At 46.3% G+C, this 21,259-nt stretch overlaps 1 protein-coding gene across 1 annotated transcript in view; it reads left to right on the top strand.

The window, feature by feature from the left end:
- The window catches only part of tmem67 (transmembrane protein 67), a 495,060-nt gene that overhangs the window by 257,547 nt on the left and 216,254 nt on the right, over positions 1–21,259 (top strand). The window contains exon 16 of the mRNA XM_085992667.1: positions 15,774–15,872. Coding sequence (XP_085848793.1) covers positions 15,774–15,872 — 99 coding nt within the window. The remainder of the gene's footprint in view (positions 1–15,773; positions 15,873–21,259) is intronic.

The raw sequence follows: 21,259 nt of genomic DNA, 5'->3' as shown, positions 1-21,259 counted from the left end.
CCTCGCACTTTTCAGGGTTAAATTCCATTTGCCACTTTTCCGCCCATCTGACCAACCTGTTTATGTCGTCCTGTAGCCTGAGGCTTTCCTCCTCGCAATTTACCACCCCACCAATTTTCGTGTCATCTGAGAACTTACTGATCATACCTTTTACATTCTCATCTAAATAATTTATGTAGATCACAAACAGCAAGGGACCCAGCACCGATCCCTGAGGTACCCCACTGAACACAGGCTTCCAGTCACAAAAGCAACCTTCGACCATCACCCTCTGCCTCCTGCCACTCAGCCAGTTTAGGATCCAACGTGCCAAGGCACCCTGGATCCCATGGGCTCTTACATAGATACATAGAAGATAGGAGCAGGAGTAGGCCATTCGGCCCTTCGTGCCTGCTCCGCCATTCGATGAGATCATGGCTGATCCTTTAATTCAGTATCCCGTCCCCGCCTTCTCTCCGTAACCCTTAACCCCTTTTGCCCGTAGAAATATATCTAATTCCCTCTTAAATATATTTAATGAGCTGGCGTACACTGCCCTCTGTGGCAATGAGTTCCACAGGTTCACCACTCTCTGAGTGAAGAAATTCCCCCTCATCTCTGTCCTAAATGGTTTAGCCCTTATCCTTAAATTATGTCCTCTAGTTCTGTTCTCACCCGCCAAGGGAAACATTCCTTCTGCATCCAGTCTGTCTAGACCTGTCAGAATTTTATACACTTCTATGAGGTCCCCTCTCAATCTTCTAAACTCCAGTGTGTACATCCCTAAACTACATAGTCTCTCCTCATAGGTCATTCCCGCCATTCCTGGTATCAGCCTGGTGAATCGCCGCTGCACCCCCTCCATGGCAAGAACATCCTTCCTCAGATGAGGCGACCAAAACTGTACACAGTACTCGAGGTGTGGTCTCACCAGTGCCCTGTACAGCTGCAGCAAGGTATCCCTGTTCCTGTATTCTAACCCTTTTGCTATGAAGGCCAGCATACCGTTTGCCTTCTTGACCGCCTGTTGCACCTGCATGCTCGCCTTCAGCGACTGGTGTACAAGAACACCCAGGTCTCTCTGTACTTCCCCCTCTCCCAATCTATTGCCATTAAAATAATAATTTGCCCTCCCGTTCCTGCACCCAAGGTGGATAACTTCGCACTTGTCCACATTATAGTGCATCTGCCATTTATCCGCCCAATCGCCCAGTCTGTCCAAATCGCTCTGGAGCTTCCTGGTCTCTTCCTCTGAGCCCACCCCCCCTCCTAGTTTAGTGTCGTCTGCAAATTTGGAAATGCTGCATCCGACTCCCTGATCCAGGTCATTAATGTAAATTGTGAACAGCTGGGGGCCCAGGACAGATCCCTGTGGTACCCCACTTGTTACTGCCTGCCATTCAGAAAATGAGCCGTTTATTCCAACTCTCTGTTTTCTATCTGACAGCCAGTTCCCTATCCACGCCAAAACTTTCCCCTTTATCCCATGAGCCTCAATTTTCCATGCTAATCTTTTATGTGGGACCTTATCGAAGGCCTTTTGGAAGTCCAGGTACACCACATCTACTGGCTCTCCCCCATCTATTCTACCAGTTACTCCCTCAAAAAATTCCAATAGATTAGTCAAGCACGATTTACCCTTTGTAAATCCATGTTGACTCTGTCCTATCCTGTCCCCATTTGCTAAGTGCTCCGCTATTTCATCCTTAATGATGGACTCCAGCATTTTGCCCACAACTGATGTAAGGCTTACAGGTCTGTAATTACCTGCTTTTTCCCTACCCCCCTTTTTGAATAGTGGGGTAACGTTAGCTACCCTCCAATCCATCGGCACTGTTCCCGAGTCTAATGAATTCTGAAAAATCATCCTTAGTGCATCCGCTATCTCTAGGGCCACCTCCTTCAGTACCCTAGGATGCATGTTATCAGGCCCTGGGGATTTGTCCACCTTCAATCCCTTTAGCTTCCTTAACACCATATCCTTAGAGATATTGATTTGCGTCAGTTCCTCCTTTGCCAATGTCCCTATTTTTCCCGATATCCCAGGGAGGTTTTTTGTGTCTTCCTTCGTAAAGACTGACCCAAAGTATGCATTTAGTTGATCTGCCATTTCCTTATTTCCCATTATATATTCCCCCGTATCTGACTGCAATGGACCAACTTTGGTTTTCACCAGTCTTTTCCTTTTGATATATTTATAAAAGCTTTTGGAGTTAGTTTTTATATTTTCCGCCAGCTTGTTTTCGTAAGCTATTTTGCCCCTCTTGATCATGCCCTTTGCCCTCCTTTGCTCTATCTTAAACTGTTCCCAATCTTCCGCTCTGGCGCTTTTTTTGGCTATTTTATACGCCCTATCTTTGGATTTTATGCTGTCTCTAATTTCCCCTGTTATCCACGGTTGAGTCACCTTTTTAGATTTCCTTTTATGCCAGATTGGTATAAACAATTTTTGCAATTTTGTCATTCTATCTTTAAATGTTTGCCATTGTTTATCTACCTCCAGTCCTCCCAGGAACGTTGTCCAATCAGACCTACTCAGTTCCCGTCTCATGGCATCATAATTCCCCTTGTTTAAATTCAGGACCTTAGTCTCTGAGTCAATTTCTTCGCTCTCCATTTCGAGTGAGAAATCGATCATGTTATGATCGCTCTGACCCAAGGGTCCCCGTACAACAAGATTACTGATTAGTCCCTTCTCATTGCACAGTACCCAGTCCAATATAGCCTGTTCCCGAGTTGGTTCCTCGACATATTGATCCAGATAACCATCCCTTAAACACTCAAGGAATTCCTCCTCCTCATTATTTTTACTGATTAGGCTAGTCCAATCTATATGTCCAATCTTACCTTCTTGACCAGTCTCATATGTGGGACTTTGTCAAAAGCCTTACTGAAGTCCATGTATACCACATCCACAGCATTTCCCTCATCCACACACCTAGTCACCCCCTCGAAAAATTCAATCAGATTGGTCAGACATGATTTACCCTTGACAAAGCCATGCTGACTATCCCCGATTAATCCTTGCCTCTCCAAGTGGAGACTAATTTTGTCCCTCAGAATTTTTTCCAATAATTTCCCTACCACAGATGTTAGGCTCACTGGCCTGTAATTCCCTGGTTTATCCCTGCTACCCTTCTTGAATAATGGTACGACGTTAGCTGTTCTCCAGTCCTCTGGTACATCCCCTGTGGCCAGAGAGGTTCTGAAAATTTGTGTCAGAGCCCCTGCAATCTCCTCCTTTGCCTCACACAGCAGCCTGGGATACATCTCGTCCGGGCCTGGGGATTTATCCACTTTTTGGCCTGCTAAAACCGCTAGTACCTCCTCCCTCTCGATGCTAATATGTTCAAGTATATCACAGTCCCCTTGCCCGATTTCTATGTCTACATCGTCTTTCTCCATAGTGAACACAGATGCAAAAAATTCATTTAAAACCCCGCCTACATCATCTGGCTCTACACACAGATTGCCACTTTGGTCCCTAATGGGCCCTACCCTTTCCCTGGTTATCCTCTTGCCCTTAATATACTTATAAAACATCTTAGGATTTTCCTTTATTTTGCTCGCCAGTGTTATTTCATGGCCCCTCCTCGCTCTCCTAATTTCTTTTTTAAGTATGCCCCTGCACTTTTTATACTCCTCTAGGGCTTCCTCCGTCTTTAGTCTTTTGTAACTGCCAAAAGCCCCCCTTTTTTTCCTAATGCATTTTTGTATATCCCTTGTCATCCAAGGTTCCCTTTGCTTGTTGGTCCCACCCTTGACCTTTACGGGAACATGTTGGCATTGTACTCTCTCTATTTCCCTTCTGAAAGTCTCCCACTGCTTTGATGCGGATTTTCCTATAAGTAGCTGCTCCCAGTCCACTTTGGCCAGATCCTGCCTTATCATATTAAAATCGGCCTTCCCCCAATTTAGAACCCTTATTTCCGGGCCGTCTTTGTCTTTTTCCATGACCACCTTAAATCTCACCGACTTATGGTCACTGTCGCCAAAATGCTCTCCTACTGACACTTCCACCACTTGCCCGGCTACATTCCCTAGAATTAGGTCCAGTACCGCCCCCTCTCTTGTAGGACTTTCTACATGTTGGCTCAAAAAGCTCTCCTGGATGCACTTTAAGAATTCTGCACCCTCTAAGCCTTTCACACTCTGACTATCCCAATTAATATTGGGGAAGTTGAAATCCCCCACTATTATTACCCTATTATTTTTGCACTTCTGAGATTTGCCTACATATCTGTTCCTCTATCTCCCCCTGACTGTTTGGGGGCCTATAGTACACTCCCAGCAAAGTGCTTGCCCCCTTTTTGTTTTTTAAGTTCTACCCATATGGCCTCATTAGAGGAACCCGCTAATATATCATCCCTCCTTACAGCAGTAATTGACTCCTTAATTAATATTGCAACACCCCCTCCCCTTTTACACCCCCCTCTGTCTCGCCTGAAGATTCTATACCCCGGAATATTGAGCTGCCAGTCCTGACCCTCCCTCAACCATGTCTCCGTGATAGCAACAATATCGTACTCCCATGTGTTCAACAACTTCAGTTCATCCACCTTATTTGCAAGACTCCTTGCATTAAAATAAATGCCTTCCAGCCTTGCCATATTCCCTTTTGCCTTCACATATTTGCTCTGCCTTCCCAGCTGACTTGTTCTTTCCTCCGTATTTGGCTGTAAATCACCCCCTATTATAGTTCCACTCTGTATCCCATCCCCCTGCCAAGTTAGTTTAAACCCCCCCCCCCCAACAGTGCTAGCAAACCTCCCCGCAAGGATATTGGTCCCCCTCTGGTTCAGGTGTAAACCGTCCGACTTGTACAAGTCCCACCTTTCCCAGAAGCAGACCCAGTGATCCAGGAAACGAAAGCCCTCCCTCCTGCACCATCCCTTTAGCCACGCATTCATCTGTTCTATCTTCCTATTCCTATACTCACTAGCACGTGGCACCGGGAGTAATCCAGAGATTACAACCTTTGAGGTCCTGTTCTTTAATCTTCTACCTAGCTCCCTAAATTCTTGCTGCAGGACCTCATCCCTCTTTTTACCTATGTCGTTGGTACCAATGTGGACCACGACCTCTGGCTGTTCGCCCTCCCCCTCCAGAATGCCCTGCAGCCGCTCAGTGACATCCTTGACCCTGGCACCAGGGAGGCAACAAACCATCCTGGATTCACATCTACGGCCACAGAAACGCCTATCTGTTCCCCTTACTATAGAATCCCCTACCACTATTGCTCTCCCACTCTTTTTCCTCCCTTCCTGGGCAGCAGGAGCACCCCCAGTGCCAGGAAGTTGGCTGCTGCTGCCTTCCCCTGGTAAGTCATGCCCCCCAACAGTATCCAAAGCGGTATACCTGGTTGAAAGGGGGATGGCCACAGGGGTCTCCTGCACTACCTGCCTGCTTCTATTGTTCCGCCTGGTGGTCACCCATTTCCCTTCTGCCTGTGCAGCCCTACCCTGCGGTGTGACCAACTCACTGTACGAGTAATTCGCAACCCTCTCAGCATCGTGAATGCTCCACAACCCATCCACCCGCAGCTCCAGCGCCCCAAGACGGCCCATTAGTAGCTGCAGCTGGATGCATTTCTGGCACACGTGTTGGTCAGGGACACTGGCAGCGTCCCTGAATTCCCACATAGAGCAAGAGGAGTATATCATGGGGCTGGGCTCTCCTGGCATGACCTACCCCTTTAATCAATTTAAATTAAATTAATTCAATACCACCAGTAAAGTAAGCCTTACCTGGTCTCTGGAGCCCTTTGTAGGCCCGCTCTACCGCTGAAGCACCCGCTGAAGCTCTGAGGCCTTGCCTCACCTAACTCCCTGACTCACCCAACTCTCAGCACTCTGTTAAAACCGCACTCAGTGCAAAATCGCCCTTCAAAGCCTGTTTTTATAGGCCCTGAAACAAAGACTTGCTGAGCCCAGCTACAGGAGAACCAGATTACTCCAGTTTCCCTTGTTAACTGCCTTCAGCTGCTCTGAGTTGTAGGACTTGTTTATCCCTTTTTAACCCTGCTTAAAGCTGGGAAATTTAGATTTTAAACAGTAAACAGTACACAGTAAATGTGAAACAAACAAAAGTTTGATTTCAGCAACCAGTTAAGACTCCCTGACTCACCCAACTCTCAGCACTCTGTTAAAACCACACAAAAGTATTTTCAACTTTTGATTTAAAGAGCGCATATCATCAAGTACCATTAAAGGACTCTGACAAAAAGTATACGGCCTTTGAGGCCAATGGTCGGCTTTACCAGTTTTGTCACCTTCCATTTGGGGTCACCAATGGGGTGGCCGTCTTTCAACGGGCAATAGATAGCCTAGTCAAACAGGAGAACTTAACGGACACTTTTCCATATCTGGATAATATCACCATTGGTCATGACCAGAAGGAGCATGATGCCAATCTCCAGAAATTTTTTGACGTTCTCCGTCGTCGCAACTTAACCTTAAATGAGTCCAAATCTGTGAAATCAGTACCATCAGTGTAAGTTACAGGGTTCTCAAAATTCCCGCACTCCCCGAGTTATGGATTAAGGGACCCTGTTTTGAACAAGTTATTTAAAAGCAGGGTACCCAAAATGGCTTCTGTAAACCTCGTGACCAAAATTTGACAGGATTTTTAAAGCAAGGCTCTGCCAACAAGCATGCCTGGAGACGAAACATTAAAATACAGGAATCTTTGTACAGGGACTCTTTGGAGCCTGCCAGACAGAGCAAACACAGAATACGCATTTATTCGATTCGAGTCCAATCAAAGTAGAATGGGCCTTTAACCGTGGCCATTAGCTTTCTGCATGTTTAATCAATAACAGCTCACAGTAGCCATCAAGGTAGGATGGGGACAATTAAGTCTTATCCATGACAAAGCAACTAGGACATCGGGGCCATTAGACCCGGAGACAACCACTCCTAAAAGTCGTTAAAACAAATGGTTGTAATCATTCAAACCAAGCCCGCCAAAAGTTAAACAATGGACTGACCTGATTCGGCACGCAGATAAGGAGTGGAAGAACGGGTGTAACTGTAGGCCCATCAGTAGCAATCACTCTCTTGCTCTGGTCTCTTGTCTCTCGACTCTGCCCTCTTGTTTGGCCTTGGCCTGCTGCCACTCGTACTCGTGCCCTGGCCTCGTGGCGGGTTCGCTTGTCGCTCCCCGCACCGCTCAACAACCAAGGACGCCCAGTACACCAGGACCAAACGCGGGAGGAGAATGAGACCCGAGTTCAAAGCCACACAGAACACACAGGCCACGAATGGGCAGACGAGACGAGACGAGACGATAAAGAAGGTAACACCAACAAGAGCAGAGAAGGGCAGTAAAAGACGCATTGGTAAAAACCAAACGCCTAGTTAAAAGCTGGCGTTTGGGGAAGAAATCAGCAATGTATGCTTGGACTGTGAGGATAAGTTGGCATTTGAACACTGCCAATAAACAGGCATTAGACGCGAGTGTCCACGCCCGCGACGAATATGCTAGCGTTCAAAGGATGGGTAGCAAAATCTTGTAAGCAGTGAAAACCGCCAACCGATCCACGACCGCAACATTACCGCCGCCGACCGCCCAAGGGAGAAGAAGAAGAAAACCGATCGCGACGAGACGACGACGGTATCTGAGGAGAGGGAAGGTGTGTCGCACCAACAACCCTGAGACCACGTGGTGACGGAGTACCCCAAATGACAGAAGACCAAACCTCAAAACTCACATCATTAAAGCAACAGGTTTTGGATCGGTGAGCACGAATTCCTGGCCCCTCATAGCTTAATCTAGTTAGGTATAGGGGGTGGGATAAGGATAAGGGGGATTGTTAATGTAGTTGTTTTTCCCTCGATGTGCCGTGTGTTCCCCATTCCCTGAATAAGTGTAATTGTTTATGCCTGCATTTTATACCAGTAATTCTCTTAAGACTGTATTTTTATTTCTGTTTTAATAAAATCTTGGTTTTCTTACACCAAACCACTTGTCTACTCAATTTTTTGTATCGCCGCCTGTACCTAAGTCCGGTGTCTAGAACCCAGGGGTGTGGGAGCGATTCGCACCACTCAAGGGACAGTCAGAGGCAAAGCTGACTGGGCACCACCACCACGACACCACCACCCCCTACATCAGTCAACATCCTTGGCTACTGGGTGGGCAACGGTGTCATCAAATCGGATCCAGAGCGACTTCGTCCGCTTCAGGAGCTACCTCCCCCTACGAATCTCGGCGCTCTTCGTCGGGCACTCGGCATGTTCGCCTATTATGCGAAATGGATACCTCACTTCTCCGACAAGATCCAGCCCCTGCTTCACGCAAAGTCTTTTCCATTGGAGGCAATGGCTATTTCAGCTTTCAACCTCCTCAAGCGACAACTGGAAAAAGCCACGCTTCGTTCCATTGATGAAAATCTTCCTTTCGTGGTCGAGTGCGATGCATCGGATGTGGCGATCTCTGCTACCTTGAATCAAGGTGGTCGACCTGTTGCATTTCTGTCCAGAACTTTGCAGGGTAGTGTTATGTTCATTAATAACTAGTCGTTTTTATTAAGAACAGCTAGCTTTTGCTAGACACTTTATTGAGCACATGTGGACTAGGTACAGTATCTGTAGAGGCCTCCATCTTGACTGCTGCCTTGTGAGTAGCCTAGTGCATCATGGGTAGCCCACTCTTACATACATACAGCACCACCTAGTGTACCATTCCAGAATGACAGGTTACTGATCATTACATCCCCCTTTCTTTGAGGTTAAACAAAATCAGTATCAATCAATATCAATCAATAACAACATAAACATCTTCAACAGTCAATACATTTTCAATGTAGTTTTCTTTGTACTCAAAGATTAAGTCTATCAGGCTTTTTTACTTCACGTGTGGATCTTCTCAGCACAGGTAAGTCTGATGTGTTTTCATGAGAGCCTGTATGTGTATTTGTGTTAGATTGTTCTGGTGGTGAGTGACAAGATTCAGTTGTGGCATTGTCATCGATTTGCTCTTCGATAGTCTCTTGTGTTTTTAGGAGGGAACGGCGGCTCCTCCTGAGAATCTGTCCTTCCTCAGTTCTAACAGTGTATGACCTTGGCCCTACTTCCTCAAGAACTGTAGCTTTCCTGTTCCATGCATCTGGATCCTCAATCCTGACAACATCATCCCTTGTCAATGGTTTCAGAGTTTTGGATGACTTGTCATAGTATGATTTCTGTTTCAGCTTTAACAGTTGAAGTCCCTGTCTCAGTTCCTTACTCTGCTTTTCTTTTGCACAGCAGGGTAGCGTGGTACGCAACTTGCGACCCATTAGGAGTTCAGCAGGTGAAGAACCAGTGTCTAAAGGTGAGGCTCTGTAGCTCAGCAGGGCGAGATAAGGATCAGACTTGCTTTCTGTCGCTTTCTTCAGTAGCTGCTTGAGAACTTGAACACCTTTCTCTGCCTTACCATTCGACTGAGCATACAAAGGACTGGATGTGATGTGTTGAAAGTCATAATGTGCTGCAAACTGTTGCCACTCCTTACAATTGAAGCACGGACCATTGTCGCTAACGGCAATCCTGGAAATTCCATGTCTGGCGAAGATGGATTTCACATGCATTATGACACTGCTGTGGTGCTTGAGAGCAGCGTCATCTCAGGATAGTTAGAATAGTAGTCAATCACTATTAGATAGTCTTTACCATTTAAATGAAAAAGGTCCATACCAACCTTTTGCCATGGTGCTGTTGGTATGGCAGCTACTATCATTGGTTCCTTTGCTTGTTTGTTTTGGTGTTTCTGACATGTCTCACATTTGCCTATCATGTTCTCAATGTCCTTATTTATGCCAGGCCAATAAACAGTGTCTCTTGCTCTCCTTTTGCATTTTTCAATTCTGAGGTGTCCCTCATGAATCCTTTTGAGCATGTCTTGACGTAGAGCCTGTGGAATGACTATTCTGTTCTGTTTTAGTAATAGTCCACTTGTGACACTCAATTCTGACCTTATGTGAAAATATTTTGGACAGGAACCTTTTGGCCAACCATGATGAATGTTCTCTATTACTGTTTGTAATACTGTGGCCTAGAAATTCAGTTGGGCGTGCCAGCCGTTAGCGCCTTAGGAGGAGTAGATCTCGAGCGCTAGGCACTTAGTGCCCGGGCGCAGCGCGATCTGCGCCTCGCCCCAACTTCAGTAGACATTTAGCGCCGGCGCAAAGTCTTAGCGCGCACCCTGCTGCGCGCGCAGATCATGACGTCATTTCATCGTGCAATGCCCTTTGTGCGCCCGGAACCGGAACTTCACTCGCGCCGCCCCATTGTGCGCCGGGCGGCCATAACGACTGTGAAGTGGAACGGTACACAGCCGAGGCGGGCCACGGGGAGTGCAAATTAAAGGGCACTCCTGCAGTAGAAAAGGCAGCCGTTTTGCAACACTTTGTGAGAGACAAAGATGGAGGAGGAGGAGGAGGAGGAGGAGGAGTTGTTGTTGTTGTTGTTGTGCCAGTACCACATAACAAACTGATGGAGAGAAGCCCTCCCCAACAACACAAATACAGCAGTCTCGGCCTTTCAAAAAAACAAATCCACCCTCCCCCTTTAAGAGCTCACCGGAGCCAGAGTGTCTGCCGTCAATCAGCAGCTCGCCGCACCTGCCCTGCGCCCACCTTCCGGTGTTAGCGCCCGGGCCGCCGGCTTAGCGCCTAAAGAGAGCCGTGCATCGCCAGTTTTAGCGCTCGAGCAAACTCTTAGGGCGAAGCTAATGAATATCGGGGAAGTGGCCTCGAATTTGCGCCGGGCGCAAACTTTAGCGGCCGCCTGACTTTACCGCCCCAAAATTGGCTATAATGAATTTCTAGGCCTGTATCTTTTACTGTTTCTTCAGCTATTTGCTTTGATTTTGTGTCTGACACGGGCAGCGCAGCAGTGACCATACTCACATGAACATCCACGTCTTCTTCAGTAGAGCTCACATGACTCATTGTGGGTGCTCGGGATAGTGCATCTGCTAACACTATGTATTTGCCTAGTGTGTAGATCAGTTCAAAGTCATATCTTTGCAGCTTCATCATGAGTCGTTGAATCCTTGGAGACATCTCATTCAGGTTCTTTTTTATGATGGCAACCAGTGGGCTGTGGTCTGTCTCAACTGTGAAGATGGGAAGTCCATATGTGTAGCCATGAAACTTTTCTAGTCCAACTACCAAGCCTAGACATTCCTTTTCAATCTGGGCGTATCGACACTCAGTATCAGTCATAGACCCGGAGGCATAGGCAACAGGCTTCCAATCTTCACCCTCTGCTTGTAGCAAGACCGCACCTAGGCCATCTTTTGATGCATCCGTTGACACTTTGATTCTTTTTGTTGGGTCAAAGAAGGTGAGTACAGGTGTGGTTGTCAGCACTGTTTTGAGGTTTATCCACTCTTGTTCATGTCTTTCTGTCCATGCGAACTCATTTGTTTTACGTAGCAGGTCTCACAGACAGGCTGTCTTGGCTGACAGGAATGAACTTTCCAATGAAGTTTATCATCCCCATGATGCGTAGCACTCCTTTTTTGTCAGTGGATCGGGGCATTTTGAGTATGGCGTTTACTTTTTCCATATGTGGCTCTATTCCTTTACCAGATAGATTATCTCCTAGGAAAGTGACTTCCTGGACACCAAACTGACACTTGGCTTTGTTGAGCTTCAGTCCATTCCGGCGTATGCTCTGTAGCACTTTAGTCAGTCTCTCATTGTGTTCTTTCAATGTGGAGCCCCAGATGATGATGTCATCAACATAGACCCGAACTCCTTCCAGACCTTCAATTATGTGTTCCATCGCTCTATGAAAGATTTCAGATGCAGATATTATCCCAAAAGGCATTCTGAGGAAACAATACCTGCCAAATGGTGTGTTGAAGGTACAGTATTTGGTGCTCTCTTCATCCAGTTTTAGTTGCCAAAATCCTTGTGAGGCATCGAGCTTTGTAAAGTATCTGGCACCTGACATTTCACTGGTGATTTCTTCTCGCTTGGGAATCTGGTAGTGTTCACGTTTTATGTTTGCATTTAAGTCCTTTGGATCCATGCATATTCTTAGATCATTGTTCTTTTTCTTTACACATACCATGGAGTTAACCCAGTCTGTTGGCTCTTCGACTTTCCTGATGACTCCTAGTGTGGTCATTCTGTCCAGTTCATTCTTGAGCCGGTCACGCAGGGGTGCTGGAACTCTTCGTGGAGCATGTACCACTGGCTGAGCATCCGCCTTTAGCTGGATCTTGTAAGTGAATGGTAGAACTCCAAATTCTTTGAACACATCCTGGAAATTATTCACTACAGAATCCACCGAGTCATCTGGCCTGCTTATGGCAGTTTATACGGTAGACTCTCTTGACCAGTTCTAAGTCCTCACAAGCTTTGTCACCCAGTAGTGAATCAAGTCCTTCAGCCACAGCAGAAAACATGAGATGATGCACTTTGTCTTTGACTGTCACTTTAAGCCTGCATACACCTAAGCTATCTATTTTCTGTCCATTATAGTCCTTCAGTAGTACTGACTTTTTCTGTATTTTGGGCTTTTCTTTCATATTGTTAATGTCACTCATACTGATTAAGTTTGCTTTTGCGCCAGTGTCTAGTTTCAATGTAACTAATGCTCCATTTACCTGCAGTGGGATCATCCATTTGTCCTCTTTTACTGCATTAACTTTATGTTCAGCATTGTTAATTCCTGAGGGCTGCACATTTTCTGTATCCTTTTTGATATTGTCACATGACACCATTCCTACAAAACATGTCTCACTTAAATCAGTGTCCTCAATTACATTAACTCTTTGCCCTTTCTTAGTTTTTACTTTTGAAAAGCATTGTTTGGCAAAGTTATTCTTTCCATGACATTTTGTGCACATTTTTCCAAATTGTTTTAACTGGTGTTTGTAACCATAGCGTTTACAATTAAAAATTCCTTCCTCTGATTGCTTTTCACTTCTGTTCTGCCCATGTTTCTTCCCCTTGTAGGACACAGCACCGACAGCAGCACTTACTGCAATCGCATCATCATTGATTTCACTGAAAGTCTTGGCATGCTTTTGAGCTAGCTCGCTAGCTTGGCATATTTTCATAGCAATTTCCAATGTTAGTTCGGTTTCTCTCAACAGACATTCCCTGACTTTTTTATCATGAATACCAAACACAATCTGGTCACGAATCATGGATGCTTTCAGCTCAGAGAAATTGCATGTCTGTGCTTTCAGTTTCAGATCAGTCAAAAAGCTATTAAAAGTCTCATTTTGCTACTGTGTCCGAGAACGGAAGATGTACCTCTCATAGGTTTCATTCTTTTTGGGAGAACAATGTGTATCAAACTTCTTTAGCACATCGTCTAATTTTTCTCTGTTCTCCTCTGGATTAAATACAAATGTATTAAATACCTCTATTGCCTGTGGGCCTGCAACCGTGAGCAGCAACGCTATTTTCCTTGCGTCTGGCTTCGTACCGTACCCGATGGCAGCATTGTAGAGTTCGAATTGTTGTTTAAAAGTCTGCCAATTGTAGTCGACATTTCCTGTGAGTTTCAAATGCTCTGGTGGCTTCAAATTCTCCATGTCACGTTGCACAATATTCAGCATATCTTACCAATCCTGGTACCATGTTATGTTCATTAATAACTAGTCGTTTTTATTAAGAAAAGCTAGCTTTTGCTAGACACTTTATTGAGCACATGTGGACTAGGTACAGTATCTGTAGAGGCCTCCATCTTTACTGCTGCCTTGTGGGTAGCCTAGTGCATCGTGGGTAGCCCACTCTTATATACATACAGCACCACCTAGTGTACCATTCCAGAATGACAGGTTACTGATCATTACAGGTAGCGAGCTCCATTATCCTCCTGTCGAGAAGGAGGCTACGGCCATCATCGAAACTGTACATAAATGGAGTCATTTTCTCGCTCATCGCCATTTCACACTTATAACCGATCAGCGCTCCATGGCCTTTATGCTGGATAACCGGAAACGCACTAAGATCAAGAATAACAAAATACAGCTCTGGAGGATGGAATTGGCCGCCTTTGGATACACCATACATTATCGACCTGGCAAAGAGAATGTGGCCCCAGATACCCTGACGCGGGCATTCTGTTCTTCTGTGTCAACTTCGACTCTTGCGGATCTTCATACTGACTTATGCCATCCTGGCGTTACCCGTATGTTGCACTTTGTGCGATCTAAAAATCTCCCATTTTCTACGGATGATGTGAAAAGAACATGCTCCTCCTGTAGAATGTGTGTGGAATTAAAACCGCAATTCTTCCGTCCATCGGATGGCTCGCTCATACACACTATGCAGCGACTCAGCATTGACTTTAAAGGGCCATTGCCTTCCTCAACGCGAAACACCTACTTACTTACTATGGTAGACGAATATTCACGCTTTCCCTTTGCTTTCCCCTGTCCCAATATGCTTACTTCCACAGTGATCAAATGCCTTGATCAAGTCTTTTCCCTTTGCGGTACGGCCAATTTCATCCACTCTGATCGGGGTCCCTCCTTCATGTCAAGCGAACTCAAAAGTTATCTCTCCCAACGGGGAATTGCCACAAGTATAATGACACCGTACCATCCCATCGGTAACGGACAGGTTGAGAGATACAACGCTATCATTTGGAATGCTATTCGTCTTGCACTGAGGCCACGCAACCTACCAGACCAGCAGTGGGAAATTATGTTCCCTGACATGTTGCATTCCATCAGGTCTCTTCTTTCTACGTCCACCAATGTCACACCTCACAAGTGATTCTTCAGCTTCCAGCGTCGCTCCACTCATGGGACGTCCCTACCGTCATGGTTGGCAGCTCCTGGCCCCATGCTGCTCCGAAGATTCATCCAATCTTCTAAAAACAATCCCCTCGTCAACGAAGTAGAATTCATGGATGTCAATCCCACATATGTGCACGTGCGGTACCCTGATGGCCGGGAGTCCACCGTTTCGCTCCGGGACCTGGCTCCCTGTCCAGCCGGTTCCACGGACCCAACTGATAGAGGGATCCACGGTGATGATGCCGACACTCTGCGCTCCCTCGAAGATGACGTCCTACCTGGGACATCGAGAGATCTGCCGGCTGCCCCATCGGATCCACTCGGGGAGCCGAGCGCTCCCCGTGGGATTGCCATCCGAGGCCAGGACGCCGGTTAATCCCCGGCTATCAAACAGGATGAAGCCAGCTCTGCGCCTGTGGGGACCCGCACCCGGAGTCACGATCTCCCCAGCCTCCCTCGGGTCAATCAGGGCAATACGGGCCCTGTCGATCCACCGGTATGGATCAAGCAGCCCAGGGACCAAGACACGGTCCAGGGAGACATGCCTTCTAGCCATAAACAAAGATCTAAAAGACTGCGGCTATTCGTGGTCCGCCTAATCCGTTAAGAGGAAGTCGTCGGACTTCCAAACCTTTTAGGCAGGAAGAATGTTATAAATCTCATCATCGTAAAGAAACTACTCATGAAATAACGCTGGACGGCCAGCTGGTGGCGCCGTCCAAGGAGTATAAATACTCGGGTGTGGGCCCAGCTTGCCAGGGACATTTTGTAAGACAGGAACTAGTGAAGTACAACTAGACCTCCATGTTCTGAAACAAGTTGATTAAAGCCTTGCTTTATACTCAAACCAAGTGCGTAGTGAGTTTTATTACGTCAATAACTACTTAAATTCAAAGTCCAGATTCTACAAACTGGACCAATCTACTCTTAAAATCAGTGAGAATAATATGATGACAAGAGGCCAATGGATGGATGGGTGAAAAGTAAGAAAAAACTTTTATAAACTGGATTTATTAAAAATGCATGTTCTTCTGCTTTAGATTGCATTGGGTTTCCTGTCTGGTTTATCAGCGATATGCTCTGTGTTGAAGACAGCCAGTTGGAAAAGACGAATTGGATCTACAATGATTGACATTCCAGTAAGTGTGCATTTAAGAGGTTTTTTTATCTTGTGCTTCTGATGGGAGCACATATTAGCAGTTGAAACACGTGCTGTATATTACATTTTATAAAGTTAAATAGTTCTAAAATTGTGCACTACACTTGCCCAAATTTCCAGTATGTATTTAGGGCAGACCAAGCTCCCGTGGGAGCTCAAGATTGGGAAATTATTTCTTTAATATGAACTTTAAAAATGTTTTTTGTTCTTTTTCTTCACCTATTTTTAACTTGTATTTTCTCTCCTCCTCTAGTTTTCCTTAAGTGCCATGTATCATTTCCCAACTGAGAGGGTAGGCATGCAAATCAAGTAATGTACTTGCCCCAGCTGATAAGTTACTTGGTTGATTCACCCTCCAATATTTCTCTCTCTCCCTGTGGTGAAGTCCCTAATCAGCTTAGTATCTTCCCCTGAACTCTATGGTTATTGTATTTTCGAACTTAATGCAGGGCTCACATACTCTTCAGGGAACCTACCCTTTGAGTTCCTGGAGCTGCCTCGTGATCTGTCTGACTACTACTGCCTGCTACTAAACTGAATAAGGCAAAAAAAAGGAAAGACTGGCATATAAATAGTGCCTTTCACGATCACTGGACCTCCCAAAGCGCTTTACAGCGAATTAAGTACTTTTGAAGTGTAGTTATTGTTGTAATGTAGGAAATGCAGCAGCCAATTTGCACACAGCAAGCTCACATAAACGGCAATGTGATAATTGTTATATCCGTGTATCTTAATGTTGTGTCCTTCAATAATCAGACAACAGACTGCAGGGAACGATCAACAGGTGTTTACTGAATGAGGGTTACTCTAGAACTAACTATACAGATCACTACTCAGGGTTTATATACAGGTGTGGTCACTGCCGGTACTACAGTATACAGGAGCTGTAAAAAGTAGTTCTCTCCCTTAAGGTATATATACATTACATACATTACAATTCCTCCCCTTTTAGATTAACAGTACCATAATACTCATTTAACAATTAACATTTTTAATATACAATGTTATATGAAAATAGTTCATTCATATATTCAGTCTCTGGGGAGGCTTCCTGATTCTTTCTGGATAACGCCTTTCCCGAGTGTCTCGCTCTTGGTGCGGAGGCGATTCTAGCACCCTGTCGTCAGTTGATTCATCAGCTTCCAATGCTATTGTTTCTGAGGTAGATGCGACCTGTACGTCGGGTTCCTCACCAGGTACGTATGGCCGAGACATGGGGTTGACTCGTTCCTGTGACTCTAGGATCTGGTCAGCATGGCGTCTCACAATGTTCTCCCCAACATCCACTGTGTACATTAGTGGCCCCTGCCGTGTGCATATCGTTCCTGGTTGCCATTTCTCTGTTCGGTAGTCGCGGGCCAAGACTGGTTGCCCTACATTGAAGCTCCTTGTCGGCTTCTCATTGATGTGCTGGAATTGCTTACTCTCAACATTTCTTCGTACATTTGGTCTGAGCAAATCCAGACGAGATCTCAACCTTCGGTTAAAGAACATCATGGCCGGGGCCTGGTTGGTGACTGCATGTGTCACATTTCTGTAGGCTAACAGGAAATTGTCCACCTTATGCTGCAGTGGAATGTCGTCATCGCACATGGCCTTTACTGCTTTTTTAAAGGTTTGTACAAACCTCTCAGCCAATCCATTGGTGGCTGGATGATACGGGGCGGATGTGTAATGCCTTACCCCATTCCTTTTCATAAATCTTCAAAACTCTTCGGACACAAACTGTGGTCCGTTATCAGAGCAAATCTGCTCTGGCAAGCCGTTCCTGGCAAAAATGGTCCATAGGACTGCAATAGTTTTCTCCGTGGTGGTGGAGGACATTTTGATCACCTCAGGCCATTTTGAGTGCGCATCCACGGCTATTAAAAACATTGAGTCCATGAATGGACCAGCAAAATCAATATGCACCCGTTGCCATGGAGAGGAGGGCCACTCTCATGGGTGTAGAGGGGCATGTGGTGGTGCATTTTGGACCTTCTGGCATCCTGAGCAGCTCTTTGTCAGGTCCTCGATTTGCTGATCGATCCCCGGCCACCACACATAAGCCCTAGCAAGGCTTTTCATTTTCACCCCTCCCAGATGACCTTCGTGAAGCTCATTAAGCACTCTCTCCCTTAACTTGGGTGGAATTACCACTCGGGATCCACACATCAAGGTCCCCTGGCATACTGACAGCTGTTCTCTTCTGGATGAGAATGCTGGCAACAGTGAGTCGCCATGTGCTGGCCATCCCTTCACCATCAAATCATATACCCGAGACAGTGTCGGGTCATTTCGGGTCTCCTTCTCTATACCAGCATTAGTTACTGGCAAGCATTCAATTCTAGTCGAATGAAATATTTCGACAGGATCCACTGCTGGTGCTTCCTCCGCAGTAGGCAGTGGCAGGCGTGATAGCCCATCAGCGTTTCCATGCTGTTTCGTGCCCTTATACTCGATTTCATATTGGTGCGCCCCTAGAAAAAGGGACCATCTTTGTAGCCGTTGCGCAGTCATCACCGGAACGCCCTTCTTTGGATTAAAGATGGAGACAAGTGGTTGGTGGTCAGTCAGCAAGGTGAACTTCTGCCCGTGCAGATAGTGATTGAACTTTTTCAGTCCCCACACTACGCTGAGGGCCTCCCTGTCAATCTGTGCGTAGTTACGCTCGGCTGAGGTTAGTGACCGAGACGCAAAGGCTACTGGCCTCTCCGAGCCGTCCGGGAATTTGTGCGACAGCACCGCTCCAATGCCATAGGGTGATGCATCACACGCCAACCAAATTGGTAGTGCTGGGTTGAAATGAGCCAACACCTCTTTTGATGTGATCAATGCTTTGCTCTTCTGGAAAGCTCGTTTACATTCGTCACTCCACTTCCATGGTACCCCCGTTTGCAGTAGGGTGTTCAGTGGGTGTAGTACGGTAGACAAATTCGGCAAGAACTTATGGTAGGAGTTCACCAGCCCGAGGAACGACCTCAGTTGTGACACAATTTCCTGTGCTGGAGCCTTGACTACTGCCTCAATCTTTTCAGGGGACTTATGTAACCCCTCTTTATCAATAACGTGGCCACAATACGAGATCTGCTTCTGGAAAAACTCGCATTTGTGGCGATTAGCTCGGAGCCCAAATTCCTTCAATCTAGTGAGCACCTGCTCCAGGTTGGCGAGGTGATCACTGTCATTTTCGCCCGTGACCAGGATGTCATCCAAATAACACTGGGTCCCTGGAATCCTTTGCAGGACTTGTTCCATTGCCCTTTGCCAAATAGCCGGAGCTGATGCTACCCCGAACACCAGCCGGTTGTATTGGTAGAGACCTTTATGAGTGTTGATCGTGAGGTACTGTTTCGAGGCTTCTTCTACCTCCATTTGCAGGTGCGCCTGGGCCAGATCAATCTTAGTGAAGCGTTTCCCTCCAGATAGCGAGGCAAAAATATCTTCAATCCGCAGAAGCGGATATTGTACAGTGTGAAGGACTGGGTTCACTGTCACCTTAAAATCCCCACAGATGCGAACCTTCTTTGGTTCCCCAGGCGTATTACTCAACGACCTCTTCATTACAGGAATGATGGGTGTAGCCCACTCGCTCCAGTCTACTTTGGACAGTACTCCTGAACGTTCCAAACCTTCCAGCTCTGCTTCGATGGCTGGGCGGATCGCATAAGGTACCGGTCTGGCCTTAAAAAACTTTAGGCTTGCATTTTCCTCTATTTTGATCGTCGCTGTTATGCCTTTTAGTGTTCCGAGTCCCTGCTGGAACACTTCTTGTGCGTCAGTTAGCATTTTTGACAGTCGTCCAGGTGTGACGTCGTCATCCTTTTTGACATCTACAGTCAGCGCTTGTATGGAATGCCAATCTAGCTGTATCTTCCGGATCCATTCACGTCCTAGTAGTGGTGGTCCTCCATCTGGCAATACATATCGGTCAATTTTTGGTGTTTCCTTGCTGTTATATATAACGTTCACCCTTATTTTTCCTTTGGGGTAGACTTTTTGCCCTGTGTACATCTTCAAGACAATCTTTGTATCTCTCAAGGGTATATGTGAGAATAGCCGCTTGTAGTCCCTTCGGTTTATGGCTGTTAGGGCTGATCCTGTGTCCAATTCCATTTTCACTTGGACTCCTGCTATCTTGAGCGTGACCCAGATAGTTTGGTGATCCTCCATTTTGATCACATTATGTAGTTTCAGACAACCCAGCTCCTTGCTTCCGGAGTCTGTATCACTCTTCTGTTCGTCTGAACTACTCTCCGTCACCTTATGTACCTTCTTGTACTTCTCCTGTGGAGATTTCTTGCTGCTGGTTTTCTTTCCCGACCTGCAGACTCTTGCTATGTGTCCTACTTTTCCACACTGTCTGCACACTTTGTCCTTGAACCAGCAATCATTATGGTCGTGTGTTGTTCTGCCGCAGCGATAGCACTTCACTGTTCTGTATGACATTTCATTTGTGCCATATTTTTGCGGTCTCTGTTGTATCTCTGCAGCGCCCCATGCTGCTGCTTCATGTGATACTGCAATGCTGAAAGCCTTGTCCAGCGTAAGATCCTTTTCTGATAGAAGCCGTTTCTGGGTTCCTTCACTTTGAAGCCCACACACAAACTTGTCCCTTAAAGTATCTGCTAGTCCCGTTCCAAACTGGCAGTGTTTCGATAGTTTGCGCAGTTCCCTTAAATACTCAGCATTACTTTCATCTTTATGCTGGTTCCTTTTGTGAAACTTAAATCTTTCTGCTATCAGCAGCGGTGTGGGGTTTAAGTGGTCCTGTAGGATTGACACTATGTTTTCAAAATCCTTTTCTACTGGCTTCTCTGGGGTTACTAGGTTTCGTAGTAAGCCATACGTTTTTGCACCCATTGAATTCAACAATACCAGCGCTTTCTTGTCATCTGGCACTTCACGGGCAGCACGGTGGCATAGTGGTTAGCACTGTTGCATCACAGCGCCAAGGACCCGGGTTCGAATCCGGCCTCGGGTGACTGTCTGTGTGGAGTTTGCACATTCTCCCCGTGTTTGCGTGGGTTTCCTCCGGGTGCTCCGGTTTCCTCCCACAGTCCAAAAATGTGCGGGTTAGGTTGATTGGCTATGATAAATTGACCCTTAGTGTTAGGGGGATTAAATATGTGGGGTTACAGGGATCGGGTGGGATATGTGTCGGTGCAGGCTCGATGGGCCGAAATGGCCTCTATCTGCACTGTGGGGTTTCTGTGATTCTGTGATTCATTCGCCTTGCAGTATACTTCTATGCTTTCGACATATGTCGTCCAATCTTCAACTTCATTGTCGAACGCTGTGATACTGCCACTCTTCGGCCTTTTTGGGTGTGGTTAGACTGGCTTAAAATGGCGTCTCCCGCGCTTTCCTTTCTTCCCCGCTGCGGCT

The sequence above is a fragment of the Somniosus microcephalus genome, chromosome 7, assembly GCF_052327205.1.
Source record: "Somniosus microcephalus isolate GS21.2 chromosome 7, FLI_Smic_1.0, whole genome shotgun sequence".
Taxonomy (NCBI): Eukaryota; Metazoa; Chordata; class Chondrichthyes; order Squaliformes; family Somniosidae; genus Somniosus; species Somniosus microcephalus.
Note: the sequence above shows the minus strand (reverse complement) of the source record. Positions and strands in the feature narration are given on the sequence as shown.